At 40.7% G+C, this 23,694-nt stretch overlaps 2 protein-coding genes across 2 annotated transcripts in view; one reads left to right on the forward strand and one right to left on the reverse strand.

The window, feature by feature from the left end:
* LOC142196158 (uncharacterized) overlaps positions 1–13,249 on the reverse strand; it is a 42,054-nt gene extending 28,805 nt beyond the window's left edge. The window contains exons 1-4 of the mRNA XM_075266383.1: positions 13,158–13,249; positions 12,790–12,841; positions 11,003–11,068; positions 9,062–9,138 (exon numbers count right to left, since the gene is read on the reverse strand). Of these exons, the coding sequence (XP_075122484.1) occupies positions 9,062–9,138; positions 11,003–11,068; positions 12,790–12,841; positions 13,158–13,249 (287 nt within the window). The remainder of the gene's footprint in view (positions 1–9,061; positions 9,139–11,002; positions 11,069–12,789; positions 12,842–13,157) is intronic.
* The window catches only part of PUDP (pseudouridine 5'-phosphatase), a 209,793-nt gene that overhangs the window by 122,031 nt on the left and 64,068 nt on the right, over positions 1–23,694 (forward strand). The gene's annotated exons all lie outside the window — the stretch shown is intronic.

Below are 23,694 nucleotides of genomic sequence, written 5' to 3' on the forward strand. Positions count from 1 at the left end.
TAAATGGAAGCACCTGGCACGTACACTTTGCCGGCGGCCGGTCGCCGTGCCAGGTGCTTCCATTCATTTCTATGGGAGCGTGCTGTTCGGAACGGCTGATCCGAACAGTGTTCGCTCATCTCTAGTGGCGTGCTATTCAATGAATAGGAGCCACAGAAGCAAGAGTGCAAAATCGGACAGGAATGGGACCCGTTCCATATTTTGCAGCCCAGACTGTTAGCCCACACACGTCACTTTGCCATTCACATGGGCCTATAAAAATGAATGGCTCTGCATGCTAGCCGGGAAAAAACAGATAACACACTAACCATTCATGCAGTCGTGTGCAAAGGGGCTAATACTAAGTATAGTCAACACAGGTGCATTGACCAAACCCATTAATTTTAATAGTTAAACCTACATAACTATTCATGAAAGATCCATAGAAGTGAATGGAGAGAGGTGCATATGCAGGGCAAAGACTTCATTAATTGCAGCTATCAAATGGGGTCCGGGGACCCTTGTTCTCAAGATAGTTATGGGTCCCTTGTCAACATATTATAAACATATATATATATATATATATATATATATATATATATATATATATATATATGGCTCGTATGTAGATTGTGAGCCCACATAGAGCTCACAATGTACACTTTTTCCCTATCAGTATGTCTTTTTGGAATATTGGATGGAAATCAATGAAAACACAGGGAGAACATACAAACTCCTTGCAGTAGTTTTTTTGCCCTTGGTGGGATTTGACCCCAGCATTGCAAGGCTACAGTGCTAACCACTGAGCCACCGTGTGGCCCCTAAACATATGCCATATATGTCCACAATCAGAATACCCTTATAAGATAGGAATCGCCATCTTTTTTGGGAGTTACGAATGCGGTCATATAAGTCAAAGCAAGGAATGGATCCAAAAAGTAGAAAACCATAAAGTAATCACAAAAATAACTATTCTTTTTTATAGACACTTATAGCTCTGGCTCTATAATCCACATTAAAAACTGCCACAATGTGTGATTTCAGCCTTATGGTAAGATATGTGCACAGGTATATTTGTGTTCTGTCCACTTGTGATTTAGCAAGCTCTTAATGGACACAGCTCTGTGTATCACCAAGTCACATGAAGTATTACATCTGTTTTGTGGAATCTAATGGCTCAAAAAATCACAACAAAATCTGCAACAAAAAAGTTGCGTTTTTGAAACATGAGACCTCAGCCTAAGGGTAAGTTCACACGGAGTAAAATGGAGTGTATTTTGGAGTGTAATTTTTTACACGTGGCGTTTCAGTAGCGTTTACGGAGCGTTTTTTGGAGCGTTTACTGAAGCGTTTTTTTACACGTGTAAAATGCTCCAAAAAACGCTTCTGAAACGCCACGTGTAAAAAAAAAAAAAACACTCCAAAATACACGTGTAAATTTTTTACACGTGTAAAAATTACACTCCAAAATACACTCCATTTTACTCCGTGTGAACTTACCCTAAAGGTATTTTCTAGCGTATATATCACCTCCACCGTCCATTACCTTGGAACCAAGCTCAAAGTGTCCCCGTAGAGTTTTCTTTTCCACTCATAAGTAAAGTCTGAGTTCTGAGTTTTTCCTATTATTAGAGTACTGTGCAGAGTGAAGAGTTGTATGTGTGATTGTAGATTTATTGCAATCTATTTCCATTCCAACTCTTTCTTCATTCATGATCTTTGTTAGACAGGAGTCCTAATTGATATCTCATATCCCACAATACAGCTAATATCATAAAACGTGGCATTGTTCTTTAGAGTACGGTTCCAGCTACCGATGGGGATACTTCTTCCATCAGAATGTTTAAAAATGACATAGAGATAGTGTGGGTCGTCCATAGACAACCTTATAATCCTGGATGCTAAACTTCTGGTGGAAAATGTGGCTGGAACTACCCTTGGAATATAAAGAATTTTTTTTTATACAAAATTTAACAAATTTAAGTAAAAAACAGAACAAAGTGTTACCATGTCTAGGCTCTACTTCCTTGCCAAGTATATATCATTAAGACAGCTTGACAGTGCCGCTCTGAAACTACAGATCCCATGAGCGCACTGTTATCTTCTCCTCCTTTCACATTCATGTAAATGATAGACTTGGTGGCACAACAAAATAACACATTTCCACCGTCCAAGGAAATAACTGATAGAAATTAAAGACATGATTTGTGTTCGGTCTCAGCAAGCAATGGCAGATGGAGATAATAGTGTAGAAACAAGAGTATTTTAGACAGCTGGATGTTTTACTTAAAATATTACATTTCTTATATTAATAATAAATATATAATGCCTATAATATATAAAATATATATTACATTTTTATGTTCATTTTTAAATTGTTTTATTTGTAAAAGCATTGTAAATCAGATCAATAGGCATAGTCTAAGGACATGGAGATGTCAGGGTTTAAGGATTTAATAACATAAAATGTAACAACTTTAAGGCTGAGGCCCCACGTTACTGAAACACAGCTTTTCTGTTGCAGATTTTGCTGCTTTTTTTTGAGCTAATGCCATAAGTGGATTTAGAAGAACGTAGAAGTATAAGAACTTCATATATTTTTCTCCATTCCTTTTGTAGCCATTCTTGGCTTTGGCGCCAAAAACCACAACAAAAAAGCTGAGGTTACGCAACGTGGGGCCTTACCCTTAGTTCACATCTGCGTCAGTAATCCACATGGGGACCCCCCTGAACAGACTACCGAATGCATTTGCAAGTGGTGTGCAGTGAAAGCACATGGACCCCATAGACTATAATGGGGTCCGTGTGCTTGCTGTGAGATCTCCACACTAGAGATGAGCGAACAGTAAAATGTCCAAGGTTCGATATTCGTTTTGAGTAGCCCCTCAATATTCGACTACTCGAATCAAATATCGAACCCTATTATAGTCTATGGGGGGAAAATGCTCGTTTCAGGGGTAGGCAATGTTCGATCAAATTATACTTACCAAGTCCACGAGTGAGGGTCGGGCTGGATCCTCCGTGCAGTCTTCTCCTTGCAGCATCCCCACAGCGTCTTCCGGCTCTTCATTCACTCTGCCAGGCATCGGGCCTGGGCAGAGCCGACTGCGCATGTCCACACTACAAGTGGACATGCGCAGTCGGCTCTGCCCAGGCCCGATCCCTGGCAGAGTGAATGAAGAGTCGGAAGACGCCGCGGGGAAGCTGCACGGAGAAGACTTCTAAAGGTAGGAGAAGAACCAGCGTTGATTGGCCGACTGTATAGCATTCAGCCAATCAATGCTGGTTCTGCATCGAACTTTTACATTCGAACAGCGAGTGGTACTCGATCGAGTACAAGTATTTCGAATACCGTAGTGTTCGATCGAATACCTACTCGATCGAGTACTACTCGCTCATCTCTACTCCACACGAGTCATGCGGACAGGAAAGTAGGCTGTGAAGTACTTTGCTGTCCGCATGTTCCCTGCAGAGATCTGGCGGCAAGCACACAGACCCCATTATAGTCTAAGGGGTCCGTGTGTTTTCACTGCACACCACTTGCCACTGCATTCAGTAGTTCTTTCGGGGGTCCCCATGCAGACTCTCCCGAACAGATTACCAACGCAGATGTGAATGGGGCCTTAGCCTAAACCTGCTTCCACACACAGCAGACGTCAATGTGTTTGCCGCCTAAACGACCTCATTCAGAGAAATGGAACTGATTTGCAGTCGTAGAAATTTCTGCAACTAAATCTGTCACACGTGAAGGCGCTAAGAGAGTTGTTAAAAGCAGATATTTATTTTGATGGACTGTTGTATATTCGGCTTTGTACTTCATTATTCCCTGTGGCATAGTGAACCTTTATTACAAATTGTTCTTGCTCCATTGTCTAACCACAGAAGTGTGGTCTGGTGTATGCTCTCAAGTGAAGTCTCAGCATATTTCAGGAATTAATCTTCATAAAGTTTAAACTACATCATGGATTATTTATTTATTCTTGTACTTCTGTGTTCCATGCCAATATAGATGCGGCATGACATTATCTAAACTACAGTATAAAGATTATCCATAATTGAAAAGAACAGAGGAGAATAGAGCTGGATGCCCTGTCGGATGTAGCAGCGAGGTCAGATCTCTACCTTTAGATTTGATGATGTTAGAGAATGTATAATATCCATAATAAAGGAAGTCTAGACGACATCTCCGTTTGTAAAAAACAAGAAATCAGTGCAAACTTACAGCTGTGCCAACTCTATGGCAGTCACTGTGATTCTGGAGAGCGGTGACCTGAAAACCAAGGAATCGCTCAGTGGTTGCAGTGGGGCCTGGGAGGTAGAAGTTTGTACAATTCTCATTTTGTTCAAAGTATGTTCAATTCTCGATATGTTCACTTCCCAAACTCATTAAAGGGATTCTACCATTAAAACCTCTTCTTTTTGTGGAATCCCATCCCCTATGCTTGCACTGTACAATGCCGCGATTTTTCCCGCGGAGCTGCAGACAAATTGCAACGTTTACGACCCGTGGTGCCCCGGCCTTTGCCTTAGGCTGCTTTTTTTTATGGCAGATTTTGTTGTGTTTTTTTGAGCCAAAACCAGAAGTGGATTGAGTAAAAGGTAGAAGAACTTCCTATATATTCCCCATTCCTTTTGTAGCTATTATTGGCTTTGGCTCAAAAAAAACAAAACATAAACTCTGCAACAAAAAAAGCTGCGTTTCTACAACGTGGGGCCTTAGCCTTAAGCTAAGGTTCCATGCAGCAAAATACAGTAGAAAAAAAAATACAGTGTTTTTCTCCCCAGCATTTTTCATTGTGTTTTTGCATTTTTTTCTAATTGTTTTTCCTGTTTAAAATATATAAAGAAAACACTTGTGATACCACAGCTAAAAATAACATGCTGCGTTATTTAAAACGTTTCTTTTCCATAGTTCTTTTTTTTTCCATAATGTGTTGTTGAGATTAACCAGAATCCTATTCACTTTGCTGGTACTCTGTGCATTTCCACGGCAGACAAAAATGATGTGTTCCAAACAGTTACATAGTTACATAGTAGATGAGGTTGGATGAAGATATCAGTCCATCAAGTCCAACCTATAACCCTACAATCCCCTACAGTGTTGATCCAGGGGAAGGCAAAAAAAAAAACCCATGAGGCTTATATAGGGGTTTGGTTTTAAAGGGTTATTTCTATCTCATTCAGATTGGAATACTGAATTAAATGTCAGTTATTCCCATCTCAGTCACATGGAATTATTAAGTTCGATGTCCATGTCATTTCCTTAAACAGTGACACAGTTAGGGTTCATACCTGTGCCCGAACTCCATTATGCAGGAAACCTGCATTCACTGCCCGCTGGTGAGCACCTGTGAGCGTTTTGTGCTCTCTGCGGCGACAAAAATCGGACACAAAGTCCTGCATGTCCGACTTTGTGTCCAGTTGAAAAAAAACTGTTTCACCGAAGAGAGCACAAAACGCTCATGAGCGCTCATGGCCGGACACTTTTCAAACCCATTCAAATGAATGGGTTCGAAAAGTCCCTGCCGGTTTCCGTCTCCTGCCCAGTTTCTCGGACAGGAAACAGAAACCTGCAAAACGGTGATCGGGCACAGGTGTGAACCCGCCCTTAGTTATGCTGTTTCCATAACTGGGGATTTATAGAAAGAGTGTAGCTTGCTATGCTACATTGTTTCCATAACTCCTATTTATCTCTGTGGGACTTACAGAAACAGTGTGGAACATAAAACACATTGGGGCAGTTTTTTTTAAGACTGGCATATCATAGGGACTGGTCCTATTTCAGGCCGTTTCCACAGATCACTCATTACACTGAAGTCTATAAAGGATTCAAGAGAACGCATGACCCACAGATAACACAGCCATAACAAAAATGGAAAGTTTGTCTGTTTTTATAGTCATTTTCTCTGTATTATTGTAATTGTAACCAGAACATCTAGGGTGGATACATTTCAGCAGTAAAAGTTACTATAGTATATATGTGGTGCTATTTAATGACAATAAACTACAAATACTGAGCACCATGATGGTTTATTGCCCAGATGGAAATGGAAATGTTGCAGGCGCATGAGGTCACTAGAATAATGGAAGTGGACCTTAAGAAGTCTGTATGTTGTTACCATGATGACAATAAGGATATCCAACATTACTTGATATTGCACTTTGATATTTTTGTGAGCTGTAGTACTAGGCCCTTTTTTAATCTCATGCAACCTCTTCTATACTTGTTTATTACTAGTGTTTGGCTGCAACTTCGTCTGTGTGTTGTTGTCGATGATCCACCTATATGCAGCAAATTGCTGCCATCGATGATCCACCTGCTCCGGCATTTCAGCAGCTTTCAAGCTGTCCTGCTTCTGAACTTGTTCCTTGCGCCATGTCTGTGATTGTTCCAGCATCTCAGCTTCTGGCTGAGACACCATATAATGAGTGTGTTGTTGGCATCGATGAGCCACCTGCTCCAGCATTTCAGTAGCTTTCAAGCTGTCCTGCTGTTGAACTTGTTCCTCGTTCTGTGCCTGTGGTTGTTCTGGCATCTCAGCAGCTTGCTGGAACGCCATGTAATGAGTGTGTTGTTGGCTGATGATCTGCCTGCTCTGGTGTTTTGGCTGCTCTAAGAGCCGCTTGACACCTAGCTTGCTCAATCCTCCTCAGCTCCGCTTGAGGAGAGGTCAGTTGACTTCTGGCTGCCTTCATAATTCTTGTTGTTTTATAATTTTGCGACAAATTCAATTTTCTTTTTCATGTTTAAAATTGGCAAACTGACAATTTGGATTAAAGGAATTTTCCCATGTCAGTGTCTCAGCACTAGAGCAGATCAGATAATATGCAAATACTTGTACACAATGGCCTCAGTGTTATCTGTGTGTTTACATAGAGAGATAACAGACCTGGCTTTATAGGAAAACTGCAGTTGAGAGAGTCCTGCTGGCAAGAGCAGTTTAATATAGTATATGAACATAAATTCATAACAGCCGTGAAGCCATGTCATTTACTGGGATAAAAAGTAGCCTATGTGTTAATTGAGGTTACAAACTATCTGTGTCCAAATTTCATCCAAATCGGTGCAGCCATTTTTGTGTGATTGATTGAGTAACAAACATCCAAACTTTCACATTTATAATATTAGTAGGATAGGATAGGATTAGTAGGGTAGGATAGGATAGGATAGGAAGGATAGGATACTTCTATAATAAATGCAGTGAAACTTAAATTTTTGGAGTTTCCCTTTACCGGTAATAGCTTATCCTATATATCTCATCCCTGAAAATGTCTTGACCACGTAATTATTATTAGATACAGACAAAACATGATTACATCAGCAAAAATCTATAGTAAAATACAAGATACATAAAATATTATTCGCCCACCAACTATTCTGTAATTGAAATTTTGCTTCCTTGCCCATGCAAAACTTTTTCTAGATTTCTGTCTATTAATTAGCCGCAGTAACCAACAGGCATGCTTAGCTGCATAAAATTAACAAGGTCAGGCTTTTATATTAATACCTTCATCACATCAGACCTTTACACCATTAATATTTGTTAAATTGCTACTTTCTATGTCGGTTAATGGTCAGTATAATTAGGTGTAGCATGAGATCCTAAGATTTGGAGTCACAAGGGCTACAATAAATTCTTTAGTGCAGTAATAATACCCATTAATGTACTATGTCTTCCATTTAAAATTGTATAGCGTGTATTAGCATTCATCTATTTCAAGAATAATGGGAAGTGTCAAGTGTGCACAAGTGACAATTGAAGGTGTTTCACTATTATATTTTATTCATAACATATCATGGGTATAATTATTGTATTCAGGATGCACTTGTACTATGCTGCATAAACACTCACTGTGGCGCACACTCTACATAGTTATTATACATTTTATGCTTTACCTGTTTATGTAGATTATAGAATTGCACAGACAGAAATCATTTTATACAATGTTTAGGAAGCAACTAGAAAGTCAACTGTCCTATTAGCACCCTTTCCGTCTTTCTGCAGAGAAAATTTTACTTAAAGGGATTCTATCATTAAAACAACATTTTTTTTTTCTCAATAACACGTAGGAATAGCCTTAAGAAAGGCTATTCTTCTCCTACCTTTAGATGTCTTCTCTGCGCCACTGTTCGGTAGAAATCTGGGTTTCTTCCGTATGCAAATGAGTTCTCTTGCAGCACTGGGGGCGGTCTCCAGTGCTCAAACAGCACTGGGGGCGTCCCCAATGCTGCGAGAGAAATCTCCAGAAATGCCTCTATCTTCTTCTGGAATGGCCTCTCCCCGTATCTTCCTCTGGCTTCAAACTTATAGGCACGTGCAGTCGGCTATAATGTCAGGCTTCGGGCAGAGCCGGCTGCACATGCCCGCTTGGTGTAAGCAGCCATTTTCTTGTGGCCGCTTACACAGTAAGCTGGAGTAAGCTGCCACAAGAAAATGGCGCACGCATATGCAGTCGGCTATGCCCGAGGAACGATGGTCGAAGTTTGACCGCAGCAACGGAAGAAGATGCGGGGAGAGGCTGTTCCAGAATAAGATAGAGGTGTTGCTGGAGATTTCTCTTGTAGTATTGGGGACGCCCCCAGTGTTGTTTGAGTGCTGGGGACCGCCCCCAGTGCTGTGAGAGAATTCATTTGCATACCGAAGAAAACCCGGATTTCTACCAAACGGCGGCATAGAGAAGACATCTAAAGGTAGGAGAAGAATAGCTTTTCTCAAGGCTATTCCTACGTGTTAGTCAGAAAAAAAGGGTATCCAATGATAGGATTCCTTAAACAGGTAGAATAATACCGGCTGTAAACTGCAGCCTGTACTCTGCTGGTGGGTCTCATAGCTCAGCAGTGTGCTGTAATAGTCATTAACCATTAATAATATCATTTATTATTAATAATAATAATAATAATAATAATAATAATAATAATAATAATATATTTATATAGCGCCAACATATTCCGCAGCACTGTACAATTTGAAGGGTTCAAGTACAGACAAAAAGACACCTTACAAAGAAATTTAATGGATTGTAGTGCAATACAGGGCATGCTGCCTAGGTGTAGCTTTCTATATCATTGGATACATGTTACCTTTTTATTAGTTGTATTGGAATCCTCTGGACTTCAGATGAGCAAATCTTCAAAAAATGCACCTTGCCAGCATTTTCCTAACAATAAGTTTTTCAGGGGCATTTTTACCATATATTAGTCTGTATGGGCTAAATTACTGTATTTCTAATTCCTTATACTTCTGTGGCATTAAAATAGAAAATGCGACACCTATAGCAAGGTAGCAGGAGAGCTAGTAAGGTTGACAATGGGCTTCAGAGTTGCCAGTTGTATTGTATTGCCCACTTAATAGTGTCCCTAAAATATGTAGCAGCTATAATGTCCATTACATTGCTGTAGGATGTAGCTGTTTTGATAATGTAAGATCTATGTTAGTACCATTTGTCCCTATAGCCAGTTAGGGACATGCACAAGCATACAAATGGTGGTTAGGGTTAGGATTGGGTCATGGAACAAGAGCCCCTTATTGCACTTGGCAATGAGTCCGTGCAGATGGCAACTTTGACTGATACACAGTATTGTATCGGCAGCCATAAAACTGCAGTCCCAACAAGTAACTAACTTGTTTTAGTTTGTTAGCATTCTTATTGAGTCATTAGTTTTAACACCTAAATAAAACCCGTTGTGGAAAACATCTTGTAAGTTAAGTGTTGTCTGGGCTGTTACATCAAAGGAGGTGGAAATTATTGTATCATTTTCTAGATCTACTCCAAAGATCAATATTGAAATTTCTACAATGAACACTTTATTTAACCATGCACCGCCTGTGGAATTATACCAAGCAGGTAATGAAAACCATTATATCCTTGTCATCAAGGCCATAATGACTGTTAAGTAGCGTATTTTGTCTTTATTTCAGCAAAATTGTCATTTTAACCTTTAGATTAGGAGAATTATATTACAGCACCATCTGTCTGAGCATCATTACTATGTAGTCTTAAACAAATCAAACAAGTTAATAAAAACAGATTACCTAGCAATGAAACATATTTTAGGATTCCATATTTATTCATAACATTGCATGGATTTTTAATATGCTACAAAAAAAGCGCTACTTAATACCGTACGCTATGACACTGCACCGATTTTGTAATTCTCCTTATACACTGTGATGCAATGTGTCGCTTTTTAGGTGGCAAAATATCAATTTATACAACATGTACCGCCATCTCTCCTGAGATCGCTGACTAGGTAAATAGTTATATTCTCCCCCAAACGAAAATTTGGGAGCACTGTTTCTTAGTCCTCTGCTCTGCACCATTCTGTAGGTAAACTAGTAAGTTGGCATTACAGTTCCGATTGTTAATAGGATGTCTCCTTATACACTTACGCTAGTATTATTTCACGAGTGTGAGTTAAAACATACGGTAACTTTTTAATATACATTTGACAGGCTATGTTCATTTCCTTTAGGAATACGTATTTTGCATTGGCACCTTTATTAGTAGCCTTCCATATTAAATCATGTCCTGCATTCATAACTTTTCTGTAAAATGATGGAATATATATAGTCAGTGGGGTCCTTTGGGATCTGTTGGTGTCTGTCATTACACAAATCTGTCTTACTGTTCAGTATGTGGCAGAACAGAAGAACTGATTCAGACAATGCACATGTGGACATATAAAAAAAACAAAAAACTTGATAGTCTTCAGTAGTTGATACCTTTTTAATGGCTAATAATGATGACAGATTACAACGTTTCAGAACTCTAGGCTCCTTTCTCAAGTAAATTTTAAAACCATTTCAGTCCTGAGGAGGGAGTGTCTTCAGGCCGAATCGCGAGGCAAAACGGCTTGAAGAATGGGCATCTCGCTTCTTTTTCTGGGAGCTCAAACAAGCCGGCTCCCAGAAAAAATTCCTGAGCGGCTCCCATTGATTTCAATGGGAGCCGTCTTTTTGGTCAGGATTTTGAGGCGGGTACGGCCTCAAAATCCTGACCAAAAATCTCTGTGAGAACTTACCCTTAGAGTAAACTCTACTTTAACAACAATCTGGCACAGTTGTCCAGGACCTGAATATTTTTGATACTGATTAACCAAAGGATTATCCAAAGGATATGTCTCAAGTGTCAGATCAGTTTGGGTCTGACACCTTGAACCTCTAACCAATCAGCTGAAGCGACCGCTTATTCAAGTGAAAGGGAACGGGGCTGTCGTTTCAGGCACCACCACTATTATGTACAGGCTGAAGCCCACATCAACAGATTGGTTTGGAATTTGGGTGAAACAGCCTAATCAGTGGGGAGCCTCAAGGCATGAACACCACAGCTGAATCGGCCACAGCATCCGTGGCAAGATTGGGCAGGGTGGGAATGCCATTTGTTATGTTCTGTGATAAGATATCATGCTACAGCAAGTTATCAGTGTCTGTATATATACCCATGCAGTATATATCTTTAGTTGCACAATGACTCACTAGTTTTCTAACAAGTAAAATGGAACCATCATGTCTACTGATGTCCAATAGTAAATTCTTGCATTCTCTATAAACATTTCTCTATCATCATTTTGTATTGAGCAGTTCTTCTGTAATATCTCTATAAATTTATGAATAACACTTGCATGATACCATTGCCCTTGTCAATCCCTATGTGTCGTTGCATAGTTTGTCAACAGTGATTGGACAGCGTGAGAGTGTTAGTGGGACACAACCCTGAATTGTTACACCCAGATGACAAATATACACAGTCCAGTCACATTAATGTGATCACCTGTCATTATCCAGAATAACCACCTTTCGCAGAGCGGACCGCTGCGAGACGTGCAGGAAGAGATGAAGAGGAGAGAAAAGGGATGTTGTGATGATGTCACTGGGATGTTGAGCCATGCCGACTCCAGTGCCGTGGCCAGCTGTGCTAGATTACACGGTTGAGCATCCATGGCACAAACAATCCGATCAAGGTGGTCCCACAGATTCTCGATTGGGTTCAAGTCTGGGGAATTTGCTGGCCAGAAGAGTATGGTAAACTCACCCTGGTGCTCTTCGAACCACTCACGTACACTGAGCTTTATGAAACGTCGCATTGTCCTGCTGGTAGATGCCATCATCCTGAGGAAAAACAATTCGCATGTAGGGGTGAACATGGTCCACAAAGATAGATGCATACTTGTGTTGATCTATCGTGCCTTCCACAATGATGAGTGCACCCAGATGGCTGATGACACGTGCCTTCTGCCATTGGTTATTTAATGTTGATGTCAAAAGTAGGCTGTAGTCACATTAATATGACTGAACTGTGTACATTTGCAGAACAACGCAGCGCGGTTATAAGAAAAGATGCTCTGTAGTTTTTATATTATGGAGAAGAGAATTATTCTCTACAGTGGGGAGAGCTGCTCAATAAGGAAAGTGTGAAAACAATATAAAACAACTAATACATCTGGCAGACACCACATACTGTATAGTACTTCATTTTTGGCCAAGTCTGTAACATAATACAGGTGCATTTTTCTTAGTTTCTTTCCCCCATTCTTTTCACCTCCAACTGTCTAATCTTGAGACAGGTAAGAAAAGTGACAACTGCTTGACAATGTTCAAGGCTCAGCCAAGTCCCTGTCACTTTTCACACCTATTGGCCTGACAATCTTCGCTGTGAATCCCTTCACTGTCACAGCCTGATGGTAATTTACTATAGTGTACTACTAGAATACTGCGTGTTATCTATGCAAATATGGACCTAAAAGTTTATGAATATTTTTATAGTTGCTGTTACATACTCAACTTCTATCTTACAAGCCGTCAATTATACTGTCTTTAGGATGTTGAAAAGAAGCTTGGAAGAAGCAGCTGGCTTATTATTGCTGTGAAAAGAATACAATTTGTGTACAACGTAATCCATCTTATTCTATTGCTATTCAATAGTTGTGAATAAGGCGCCTGTGCTCTGTTGAAGTGTATACTCTGTTCTGCTGGTGTAAATCAGCTCCTGGTATAGGCCGCAGTACACACATTTGTCCTTGTATTCTAGCTTGTTTATTAGACAATGATGCCAATTACTACGATGAATAAATAAATACATTACAATATAATTAAAGGAATATTCGCGTAAATGCAAATGTAGGTTTTCACTTGTATAATAGGAGCTCGTATAGTTTTCTTGTATGGTTTGCGTCTCACATATCTCTGCTTGTAGACTTTGGACGAGAATCTTCATTATTTACTTGAGGCTGAAAATCTGTTCTTATCACGTGTTGCTCACATGGATGCATGGCTCGATGACCGGTACATTTACAGTATCAGACCTGTGATCATCTTCTACTAACCAGGACACCGTTTCATTATACAATCAGCAGCTGTAAGATTCACCTTTGCAACCATTCTTCTATTATTTTTGATACCTATATGTATTTAAAGTGGAAACTGAAGCAACTTTAACCCCTTTTCCGACCCGCATTACTATTCCGTTGGAGGAGCTGCAGCAATAGTAAGATGCGGTGACAGCGTGCACCATCATTTAAGAGTCTTATATCTATTTCACAGCTGACACCTCACTATAATGGGCGGCATTGCACAAAACTCAAATCCCAGCTGTTTAACTCCTTTGATGCTGTAATCACTGCTGACTACAGCACCTAAATGGTTGGACTGAGTGAGGGCTCTCCTTCTGTTACCCAATTAATGCCCCCTATGAATTGTCATGGGGTGTCACCTAATAAAGGCCTGCTATGGATGTCAGTCTAGTCGGCCCTGACAGAAATAAGACTGCTTTACAGAGGTATTGCGTTGTAATGGGAGCTTAGTAGGCCCTGACAGAAATAAGACATTGCTATACAGAGGTATTGCATTGTAATGGGAGCTTAGTAGGCCCTGAAAGAAATAAGACATTGCTATACAGAGGTATTGTGTTGTAATGGAAGCTTAGTAGGCCCTGACAGAAATAAGACATTGCTATACAGAGGTATTGTGTTTAAATGGGAGCCTAGTTGGCCCTGACAGGAATAATACATTGCTATACAGAGGTATTGTGTTGTAATGGGAGCTTAGTAGGCCCTGACAGAAATAATACACTACTATACAGAGGTATTGCATTGTAATGAGAGCCTAGTAGGCCCTGACAGGAATAGTATACTGCAATACAGAAGTATGCAGTGTACTCAGTTAGGCTAAAGCCATTCATTGTGGAGACACAACATTTTTGGCCATTCTTATAATGTACCAAAGGAAAATAGGCGAGATATATGAAGACTGGTGTTTTTCATAAATTCTGCCAGTTTTCTGGTGTAAATGATAAGAAATCTGTCAGGTCACAGCACGCTCTTGTGATGCCCCTTTCAGGAAACTTGTGTGGGCAATGCAAAAGCACCAGTTGCCACAATTGCCATAAGTTTTTACACCATTGATTTCTTTGGGGTGAGGGAACAAGGCAGCAAAACTGAGGGAGTCATTTCATTGTGAAAATGTTCTACGTTTTCACAGTTTTTTTCCTAGTGTTTTTTTAGCTGTATAATAATAAAAATAATTAATAATGATAATAATACATTTTATTTATATAGCTCCAACCTATTCCGCAGCACTGTACAATTTGACATCTGACATGTGTGACCTTGGACATACAGCAGCAATCAAACGTTTGCATGGACAAGTCTCACTGTGTGACTAAAGAAGATTACAAAAAAAATTGCAGAAAAAAGAATGCAAAAGAAAAATGACTATGGGAAAAATATTTTTGGATTTGGACTAGTTATAGCGTGTTTCCACTTGAATTTTTCGGCCTGCATGAGAGCTGTAGACACAAAACGACAGGATATTTTTAATGAAAACTATTTGCAAGTTGCTTCATTTCCTATTTTAGATACAGTGGAACAATAAATAAAATTTGCTGTAAAAGTGGACACACAGTGCTGTAACTTTTAAGCTTTATTTGCTGAATCTAGAAAACCCCTTTACTGCTGAAATGCAGTGATAGCAGTTCTGGTGAATATTATGTGCAATTACGATCAAAATAATGTTTAATGTATGATTCAAGCATTTCAGTTACGGATATAAAGAATGATATAGACATTCTGGTTCTGCTTCCATTCTGTATCCTGCAGTCTAAATGTGGCAAAGATTGTTGCAGTATTGTGAACAGCCCTGAACTAAATTACAAGGACATCAAGCACATAAACTTTTAACAGGATATCTGTCTAAGCACTGGATCATGCTCTATACGGTATAATAAGATTATTAGTCATGAAGGACATAGAATTTGATACTTACAACATTACAACAGTCATTGGTTTGAGTGCAATGTGATATCGCACAGCGGGAGAAACGTGATAATCTACTTTATCAATTTGTTTTGTAAGTCTAAGTGGCCATTCCTTACTCTGGTGTTTACTGAGATGAGAATTATGCTTTTCACTTTGGGAAAGAGGACATCCAAGATTTGTTGGAAAGTACTGTATAGAAACTAAATTGTCCCCTTAACTCCTTCAGTTCCAAGGCCAAGACTGAAAAGTTTTTACTTTGGTTCCAATATTTGTTTAATTAAACTGTTAATTCCCAGGGGCAAAAAAAACAAAACAAAAAAAAAAAACTGTTAATTCTCAGGTATGTAATGCAAGTTTAACCCATAAAATGCCCTACTAAGACTAACACCCCACATAGTATCCCACAGCAAAAAAGCGATGCGGAAAAACCGTGGCGGCGGTTCTTCCCACAGCGCTTTGCACAGAAGGTTACCTCTGTGAACTTTGTGCTTTGATTATACCATTCGGCACACTGTTGGTGTAGGTATAATTGACTTGCTATGATTTAGCCTAAAAAAACATGCAATGCGGTTTGGCCATGAGATACCTATCCTGAATGTTTGGCCACCCAGTAGTTGAGTGCAGAGATGCAAGGGGTTTGATAGTATGTCTCAATAGAGTACCGGTAGTGAATTTATTTCATTAGTAATTGAAATCCTTAACTGAATTTGGTCTAGGAATGTACAGATCTGTATAGCAGACCGACATTGGAATTGGATTATATTCGACATGAACATTCCAAATGTAATAAGAAATAAGAAAAGAGAATTCACATACTGTAGTAAACAGCCCAAAGGTCCTTGATCATAAGAACGTAAAACATAGAAATGGCAGCATACCTCCCTGTAATGTCTTTTGTTATTTTTAGCCTACTAGGAGTAATTGACCTCTAGGAAACATATACACATAATAGCTGGATGCAATGTGATCCTGGTGGCCTATACAAGTCTGCATTTCTTTTTAATTACTTCTTTTGTTCTTTCTATAGCACGTGTTCTCCATAGCTATAGTACATAACCACATCAGCTCTAGTAGAGAAGCAATACTTAACTCTTCCAGTATTTGAGATAAGAAAGTACATATCTATACAAGACTGACATTGGAAATTGTTTATGTTAGACATTATCATTTGAAAAATAATAATAAGAGGATAATTCACAAAATGTAATAAACAACCCAAAGGAACTTGATTATTGGAATGCAAAACATAGAAATGGCAGCGTACCTGCCTGAAATAACTTATTTTTAGCCTTCTATGGGCAACCGACATCTAGTAAATATATAGCACATACTAGCTGGATGTAATGTGATTCTAGTGGCAAGTCAAGTCTACATTTCTTCTGAATTACTTCTTTTGTTCTTTCTGTAGCATGTGTTTTTCCATGGCCATAGTACATGACCACATCAGCTCTAGTAAAAAGTGTCTATTAGTGCTATTAATGGGTTAATAAATGTAACCATATACTATTTATTGTGTTTTGAGTGATTTCTGGGTACCTCTGAGGGCCCCTGGTGTCTCCTGCTTTTGTTTACTGCTTCAGCTTCCTGCTTTCTAACTTCCTGACTAACCCCTCTCACCTCTCTCCCACCTCTTTCCTCATTTCCCCATCCCATACACCCCCTCCCTGTCTCTCTATCTATCCTGTCCTTCCCTATCTACTCAGACCCATATTATATACTTCCCTCCACGCTTCTTTCTGAGACACAGTCCCTCCTCCTCATGTACTGTGTCTGTGCACGCTCTTTTTCTCCAGCGATGAGTCACCTCTACTGCGCATGCGTGGATGCACAGTAGAGGTGATTTACTAGCAGTAGTGCGCACAGTGCTTGGAGAAGAGAAGAGTGCGCACCTTGCGCCAGTACAGAGGAGGGAGGAGCCATCTTGCCAGTAAAAGCGTGGAGGGTGGATGGGTGGGAGTAGTAGTGACGATCTGTTTCTGGAAATGGGGAAATGGATCGTCACAGGATAATCCTAAAATGTGACCGCCCCAGGGATATGAGTAAATATACATTTTTATTACTAATGTTATTTAGAAAGTAGGAGGGGGAAAGGTGTTTAGATTAATGTAGGGATTTCAAATTATCCCGGACAACTCTTTTAACTCTTCATGGTCCAGAGCTCTGTTGGGATGTAGTTGTGTCTGATCGGTTCATCAAGTCTTTTATATACCCAGTCAGTATATATAGGGCTTATAGGTGTACCTGACAATGCATATGCCCTGATTCTTGGCTACTATGTTTTATTTTTTGATCTACTCTCCTGGTGATGGTGCTTGGCTGCTCATGTCACCAGTTCTACTATTGTATCCACATTTTGTTTTATGTTCCAGTCCTGCTTCCCTTTCCATGTTCAGGTCTACTCGGGGGACCACTTTCCTGTCCTGTTTGTGTGTTCATGTTTCTGTTTCTATCTCCTAGTACTTTCCTGTTGACTTTTTCTAGAATACGGTCCCTTCCTAGTATCAATATTCCAATTTTTTTTTTTTATTCCGTTCTCATTGTCTACTCTTGTATCTGTCTGTCTGTGCTGCTGCGTCCTGCTATAAACAAGTGATTTTCTTCTGGAGACTGCAACCTGGAGATTTACTTGCAGATTAGAGATGAGCAAGCAGTATTCGATCGAGTAGGTATTCGATAGAATACTACGGTATTTGAAATACTCGTACTCGATCAAATACTACTCACTATTCGCAGTACAGATTTGAATCAGAACCAGAGTTCTGATTCGTCTGTGACGAGGCGGAGTCTAAGATTGGACCACAGCAGTCTTCATTCTTCAGTCTTCAGTCCGTTCTAGACTCCGCCTCGTCACAGACGAGCCTCCGGCAGAACCAGCATTGATTGGCCGAATGCTGTACACTGTATAGCATTCGGGCAATCAACGTTGGTCAATGCATTCCTATTAGAAAAAGTCAGCTCTCCCGCAAGCTGCCAGCTCTCCCGACTAGCAAAGACGAGCCTGCTGCAGAACCAGAATTGATTGGCCGAATGCTATACAGTGTATAGAATTCAGCCAATCAATGCTGGTTCTGCAGGATGAGTAAGGGCCGGGCAGTGCGTGGCAAGCACCCGGAGCCCATTATATGCCATGGGGTCCGTGTGCTTATCTGTCCAGCGCTTGCAGTTGCGCTGATATTCCGTTCGGAGGGGTCCTCCTGCGGACTCCTTCCGGATGGGAGGCAAGCGCTAATGTGAACCAGCCCATAGTCTAAGGCAGACCTGGGCAAAGTCCGGCCCTCTGACTGATTCAGTCCGGCCCGCACAGCTCTGACTAGGGAGGCGTGTCAAGGGGGGCGTGACTTAGTGCCGGCCGAAGATGGAGATGTGGAGCGTGTCATAAAGTACTGAGAGATGTAAGGTGAGCTGCAGAGTGGAGAGAGAGAGTGTGTGTGTCTATATGTGTGTGTGTCTGTCTATATGTGTGTGTGTGTGTCTATATGTGTGCCTGTCTATATGTGTGTCTGTCTATATGTGTGTGTGTGTCTGTCTATATGTGTGCCTGTCTATATGTGTGTGTGTGTGTGTGTCTATATGTGTGCCTGTCTATATGTGTGCCTGTCTATATGTGTGCCTGTCTATATGTGTGCCTGTCTATATGTGTGTGTGTCTATATGTGTGCCTGTCTATATGTGTGTCTGTCTATATGTGTGCCTGTCTATATGTGTGCCTGTCTATATGTGTGTCTGTCTATATGTGTGTGTGTCTGTCTATATGTGTGCCTGTCTATGTGTGTGTGTGTCTATATGTGTGCCTGTCTATATGTGTGTCTGTCTATATGTGTGTGTGTCTGTCTATATGTGTGCCTGTCTGTGTGTGTGTGTCTATATGTGTGTCTGTCTATATGTGTGCCTGTCTATGTGTGTGTGTGTCTATATGTGTGTCTGTCTGTGTGCCTGTCTATATGTGTGTGTGTCTATATGTGTGTGTGTGTGTGTGTCTATATGTGTGCCTGTCTATATGTGTGTCTGTCTATATGTGTGTGTGTGTCTGTCTATATGTGTGCCTGTCTATATGTGTGTGTGTGTCTATATGTGTGCCTGTCTATATGTGTGCCTGTCTATATGTGTGCCTGTCTATATGTGTGTCTGTCTATATGTGTGCCTGTCTATATGTGTGCCTGTCTATATGTGTGTCTGTCTATATGTGTGCCTGTCTATATGTGTGCCTGTCTATATGTGTGCGTGTCTATATGTGTGTGTGTCTATATGTGTGCCTGTCTATATGTGTGTCTGTCTGTCTATATGTGTATGTGTGTCTGTCTATATGTGTATGTGTGTCTGTCTATATGTGTGCCTGTCTATATGTGTGCCTGTCTATATGTGTGCCTGTCTATATGTGTGTGTGTCTATATGTGTGCCTGTCTATATGTGTGTCTGTCTATATGTGTGCCTGTCTATATGTGTGCCTGTCTATATGTGTGTCTGTCTATATGTGTGTGTGTCTGTCTATATGTGTGCCTGTCTATGTGTGTGTGTGTCTATATGTGTGCCTGTCTATATGTGTGTCTGTCTATATGTGTGTGTGTCTGTCTATATGTGTGCCTGTCTATGTGTGTGTGTGTCTATATGTGTGTCTGTCTATATGTGTGCCTGTCTATATGTGTGTCTGTCTATATGTGTGTCTGTCTATATGTGTGCCTGTCTATATGTGTGCCTGTCTATATGTGTGCCTGTCTATATGTGTGTGTGTGTCTATATGTGTGTCTGTCTATATGTGTGTGTGTCTATATGTGTGTGTGTGTGTCTATATGTGTGCCTGTCTATATGTGTGTCTGTCTATATGTGTGTGTGTGTCTGTCTATATGTGTGCCTGTCTATATGTGTGTGTGTGTCTATATGTGTGCCTGTCTATATGTGTGCCTGTCTATATGTGTGCCTGTCTATATGTGTGCCTGTCTATATGTGTGCGTGTCTATATGTGTGCCTGTCTATATGTGTGTCTGTCTGTCTATATGTGTATGTGTGTCTGTCTATATGTGTGTCTGTCTATATGTGTGTCTGTCTATATGTGTGCCTGTCTATATGTGTGTCTGTCTATATGTGTGCCTGTCTATATGTGTGTCTGTCTATATGTGTGCCTGTCTATATGTGTGTGTGTGCCTGTCTATATGTGTGTGTGTGTCTATATGTGTGTCTGTCTATATGTGTGTCTGTCTATATGTGTGCCTGTCTATATGTGTGTGTGTCTATATGTGTGTGTGTGTCTATATGTGTGTCTGTCTATATGTGTGTCTGTCTATATGTGTGCCTGTCTATATGTGTGTGTGTGTGTGTGTGTCTGTCTATGTATATGTGTGTGTCTGTCTATATGTGTGTGTGTGTCTATATGTGTGCCTGTCTATATGTGTGTGTGTCTATATGTGTGCCTGTCTATATGTGTGTGTCTGTCTATATGTGTGCCTGTCTATATGTGTGTGTGTGTCTGTCTATGTATATGTGTGTGTCTGTCTATATGTGTGTGTCTGTCTATATGTGTGTGTGTGTCTATATGTGTACCTGTCTATATGTGTGTGTGTCTATATATGTGCCTGTCTATATGTGTGCCTGTCTATATGTGTGCCTGTCTATATGTGTGTGTGTGTGTGTCTATATGTGTGCCTGTCTATATGTGTGTCTGTCTATGTATATGTGTGTGTCTGTCTATATGTGTCTGTCTGTCTGTGTGTGTCTCAGTAACCTAGGGGCACAGAAGGAAGGGGAATGTTATACTAGGGCAGAGATGGCAGATGGAGGGGGGGGACATGAAACTGGGGGAGAGATGGAGGGGGGAACATGAAATGGGGAAAATAAAGGGGGATATGAAACTGAGGGAGAAATGGAGGGGGGGGACATGAAACTGGGGATAGATGAAGAGGGCACAGACTGGGGGGACATTAAACAGTGGAGGAAGCTGTAGGGGGACCTGTCTGCCTCTAGTTGCCCCCAGTTTGTCACCCTCCAGCTACCCCTACAGTTTAATGTCTGCTTCCTGATTTTAATGTACCCCCCTAGTTGCCCCCAGTTTCATGTCCCGCTCCAGCTGTCAATTTATTGCCGCCCTCCAACTACCCCCACTGTTTAATATCCCCCTCCAGCTGCTCCAGTTTCATGTCCCCTCTAGTTTCCACCAGTTTATACTGGGGCACCAGGAGAGGGACTTAATACTGTGGGGCAGTTGGAAGGGAACATTACAATGTGGGGATATATAATGTACGGGTGACTGTAGGAGGATTATACTGTGTGGGGGCACATGGAAAGATGATTGGGAATGGGAGGAGTCAACGTAGAAGTGGGTGGAGCTAAATTTGTCGTGGCACGGCCCTCTAGCATAGTTTCAATTTCTTATACGGCCCCATGGGAAAATTAATTGCCCACCCCTGGTCTAAGGGGTCAGTGCTCTTTAACTGCACAATGCTCCTCCTCAACACTCCTCAACTGCACAGCGCTCCTCCTAAACACTCTCCTCCCGCTACTCATGGACTTGGTGACTCTCCTTTAGTCGAATAGTGGTTTTCCCTGAAACAAGCATTTTTTCCCATGGACTATAATGGGATTCGATATTCGATCGAGTAGTCGAATATTGAGGCTCTACTCGAAACAAATATCAAATCTCAAATATTTCACTACTCGCTCATCTCTATTGCAGATAATTCCGCATCTCTGTAAGGAGGTTGAAGGATAAAAACAAGAGATCTCTCAAACTTCACACCCTAGTTTAGTCAGTGGCAAACCAGTTGTTGCCATATGAATTTACATTGATGTTAAGAAACCTCCAGTATATTGAAGCCTGACAACTTTGTTACTATTCTTACTTATCGCAGAAGTAAAGTAACATTTAAGCTTAACAAGGAAAATCTCTTCTATCTTGGAATTACAACATTTATCAAGAAAATATGAAAGCTTTAATTTAGAATTATTACTTTTTTAGAATGTATAATAATATATGTAATAAAACATTAGGTAAAGCCTGGATAAGCAGTGTTCCATGAAAAGGACTAGCTTCATCAAGACATGATGCAATATTTAATACATGTTCTATTAGATTTACTGTTTAAAAGTCATTAGAGCAGAACAATTATACAGACTAATCTTTTTATTGCTGAATGGAAGTTTCTACTGGTTGTCTGTGTTGCATTATGATAAAATTTTTACTTTATAAATTATAATAATGATGTTACAGGAAAATAGAAAACACAACTTGACATAAAGTCAAGGACTTGTAGTGTTTCCATTGGTACTATTTATGGTTATACTCTTCACCAACTAAACCTTCCTAGCACCAAACTATCATTTGTTTTGCTGTATCATACACTTTGAAAATAGCGTAGCATAGCCACTTGTAGACAAATTGAATGGTGGCTGCAGTACGCCAATATGAGGGCCGTACTAAGCAAACCTAAGCTTACATAGTATTGTAAGCTGCAATTTTCTCGTGGCCGGTGGGCGTGTGCAGTCGGTTCGCCCTAGGCCCGAGGCCTAGAAGAAGACGCGGTGAAGACCTCGTTCCAGAAGAAGATGGAGGTGGCGCTGGAGAGTTCTCTGGCAGCATTGGGCTGTTTGAGCGCTGGGGCCCGCCCCCAGTGCTGCGAAAGAACTCATTTACATACCAAGAAAAAACGGAATTTTAGGCGAATGGCAGCACGGAGAAGACAACGAAAGGTAGAAGACTAATAGCCTTTCTTAAGGCTAGTCCAATGTGTTAGGGAGAAAAAAAAATGATTGAATGATAGGATCCCTTAAATTTAATAACATACAGCACCATGGAATTGATATAATAATATACAGCACCATGGAAGTAATATAATAATGTACAGCACCATGGAATTGATATAATAATGTACAGCACCATGGAATTAATGGCGCTCTATAAATAATTATAGACATGTTAGAGTCTAGAGACTCCGTGGACAGCGATCTGCTGCCTGCAACATCCTTCAGCATGACCGGTTTGGCAGTGGGTCAGTAATGGTGCGGTGCGGCATCTCTTTAGAGAGCCACACAGCCCTCCATGTGCTCATCAGAGGTAGACTGACTGTCATTAGGTCCTGAGATGAGATCCTCAGACCCCTTGTGATACCATATGCTGGTGCGGTTGTCCCTGGGTTCCTCCTAATGCAGGACAATGCCAGACCTCATGTGGCTGGAGTGTGTCAGCAGTTCCTGCAAGATGAAAGCATTGTAGCTATGGACTTGCCCACCCTTTCCCCAGACCTGAATCCAATTGAGTACATCTGGGACATCATGTCTCGCTCCATCCGCCAATGTCATGTTACACCATAGACTGTCCAGGAGTTGGCAGATGCTTTAGTCCAGGTCTGGTCCTGAAACTGTAGAAGCTGCTGTATTCTAGAGGACCTAGATCAGCTACTGATACTGGACCTAATTGTATCAGCCCTAGAAATACAAAAAAGTACTATGAAAATTCCCCCTAATGGTCTAAAAAGT

Source organism: Leptodactylus fuscus, chromosome 2, assembly GCF_031893055.1.
Source record: "Leptodactylus fuscus isolate aLepFus1 chromosome 2, aLepFus1.hap2, whole genome shotgun sequence".
Lineage (NCBI taxonomy): Eukaryota > Metazoa > Chordata > Amphibia > Anura > Leptodactylidae > Leptodactylus > Leptodactylus fuscus.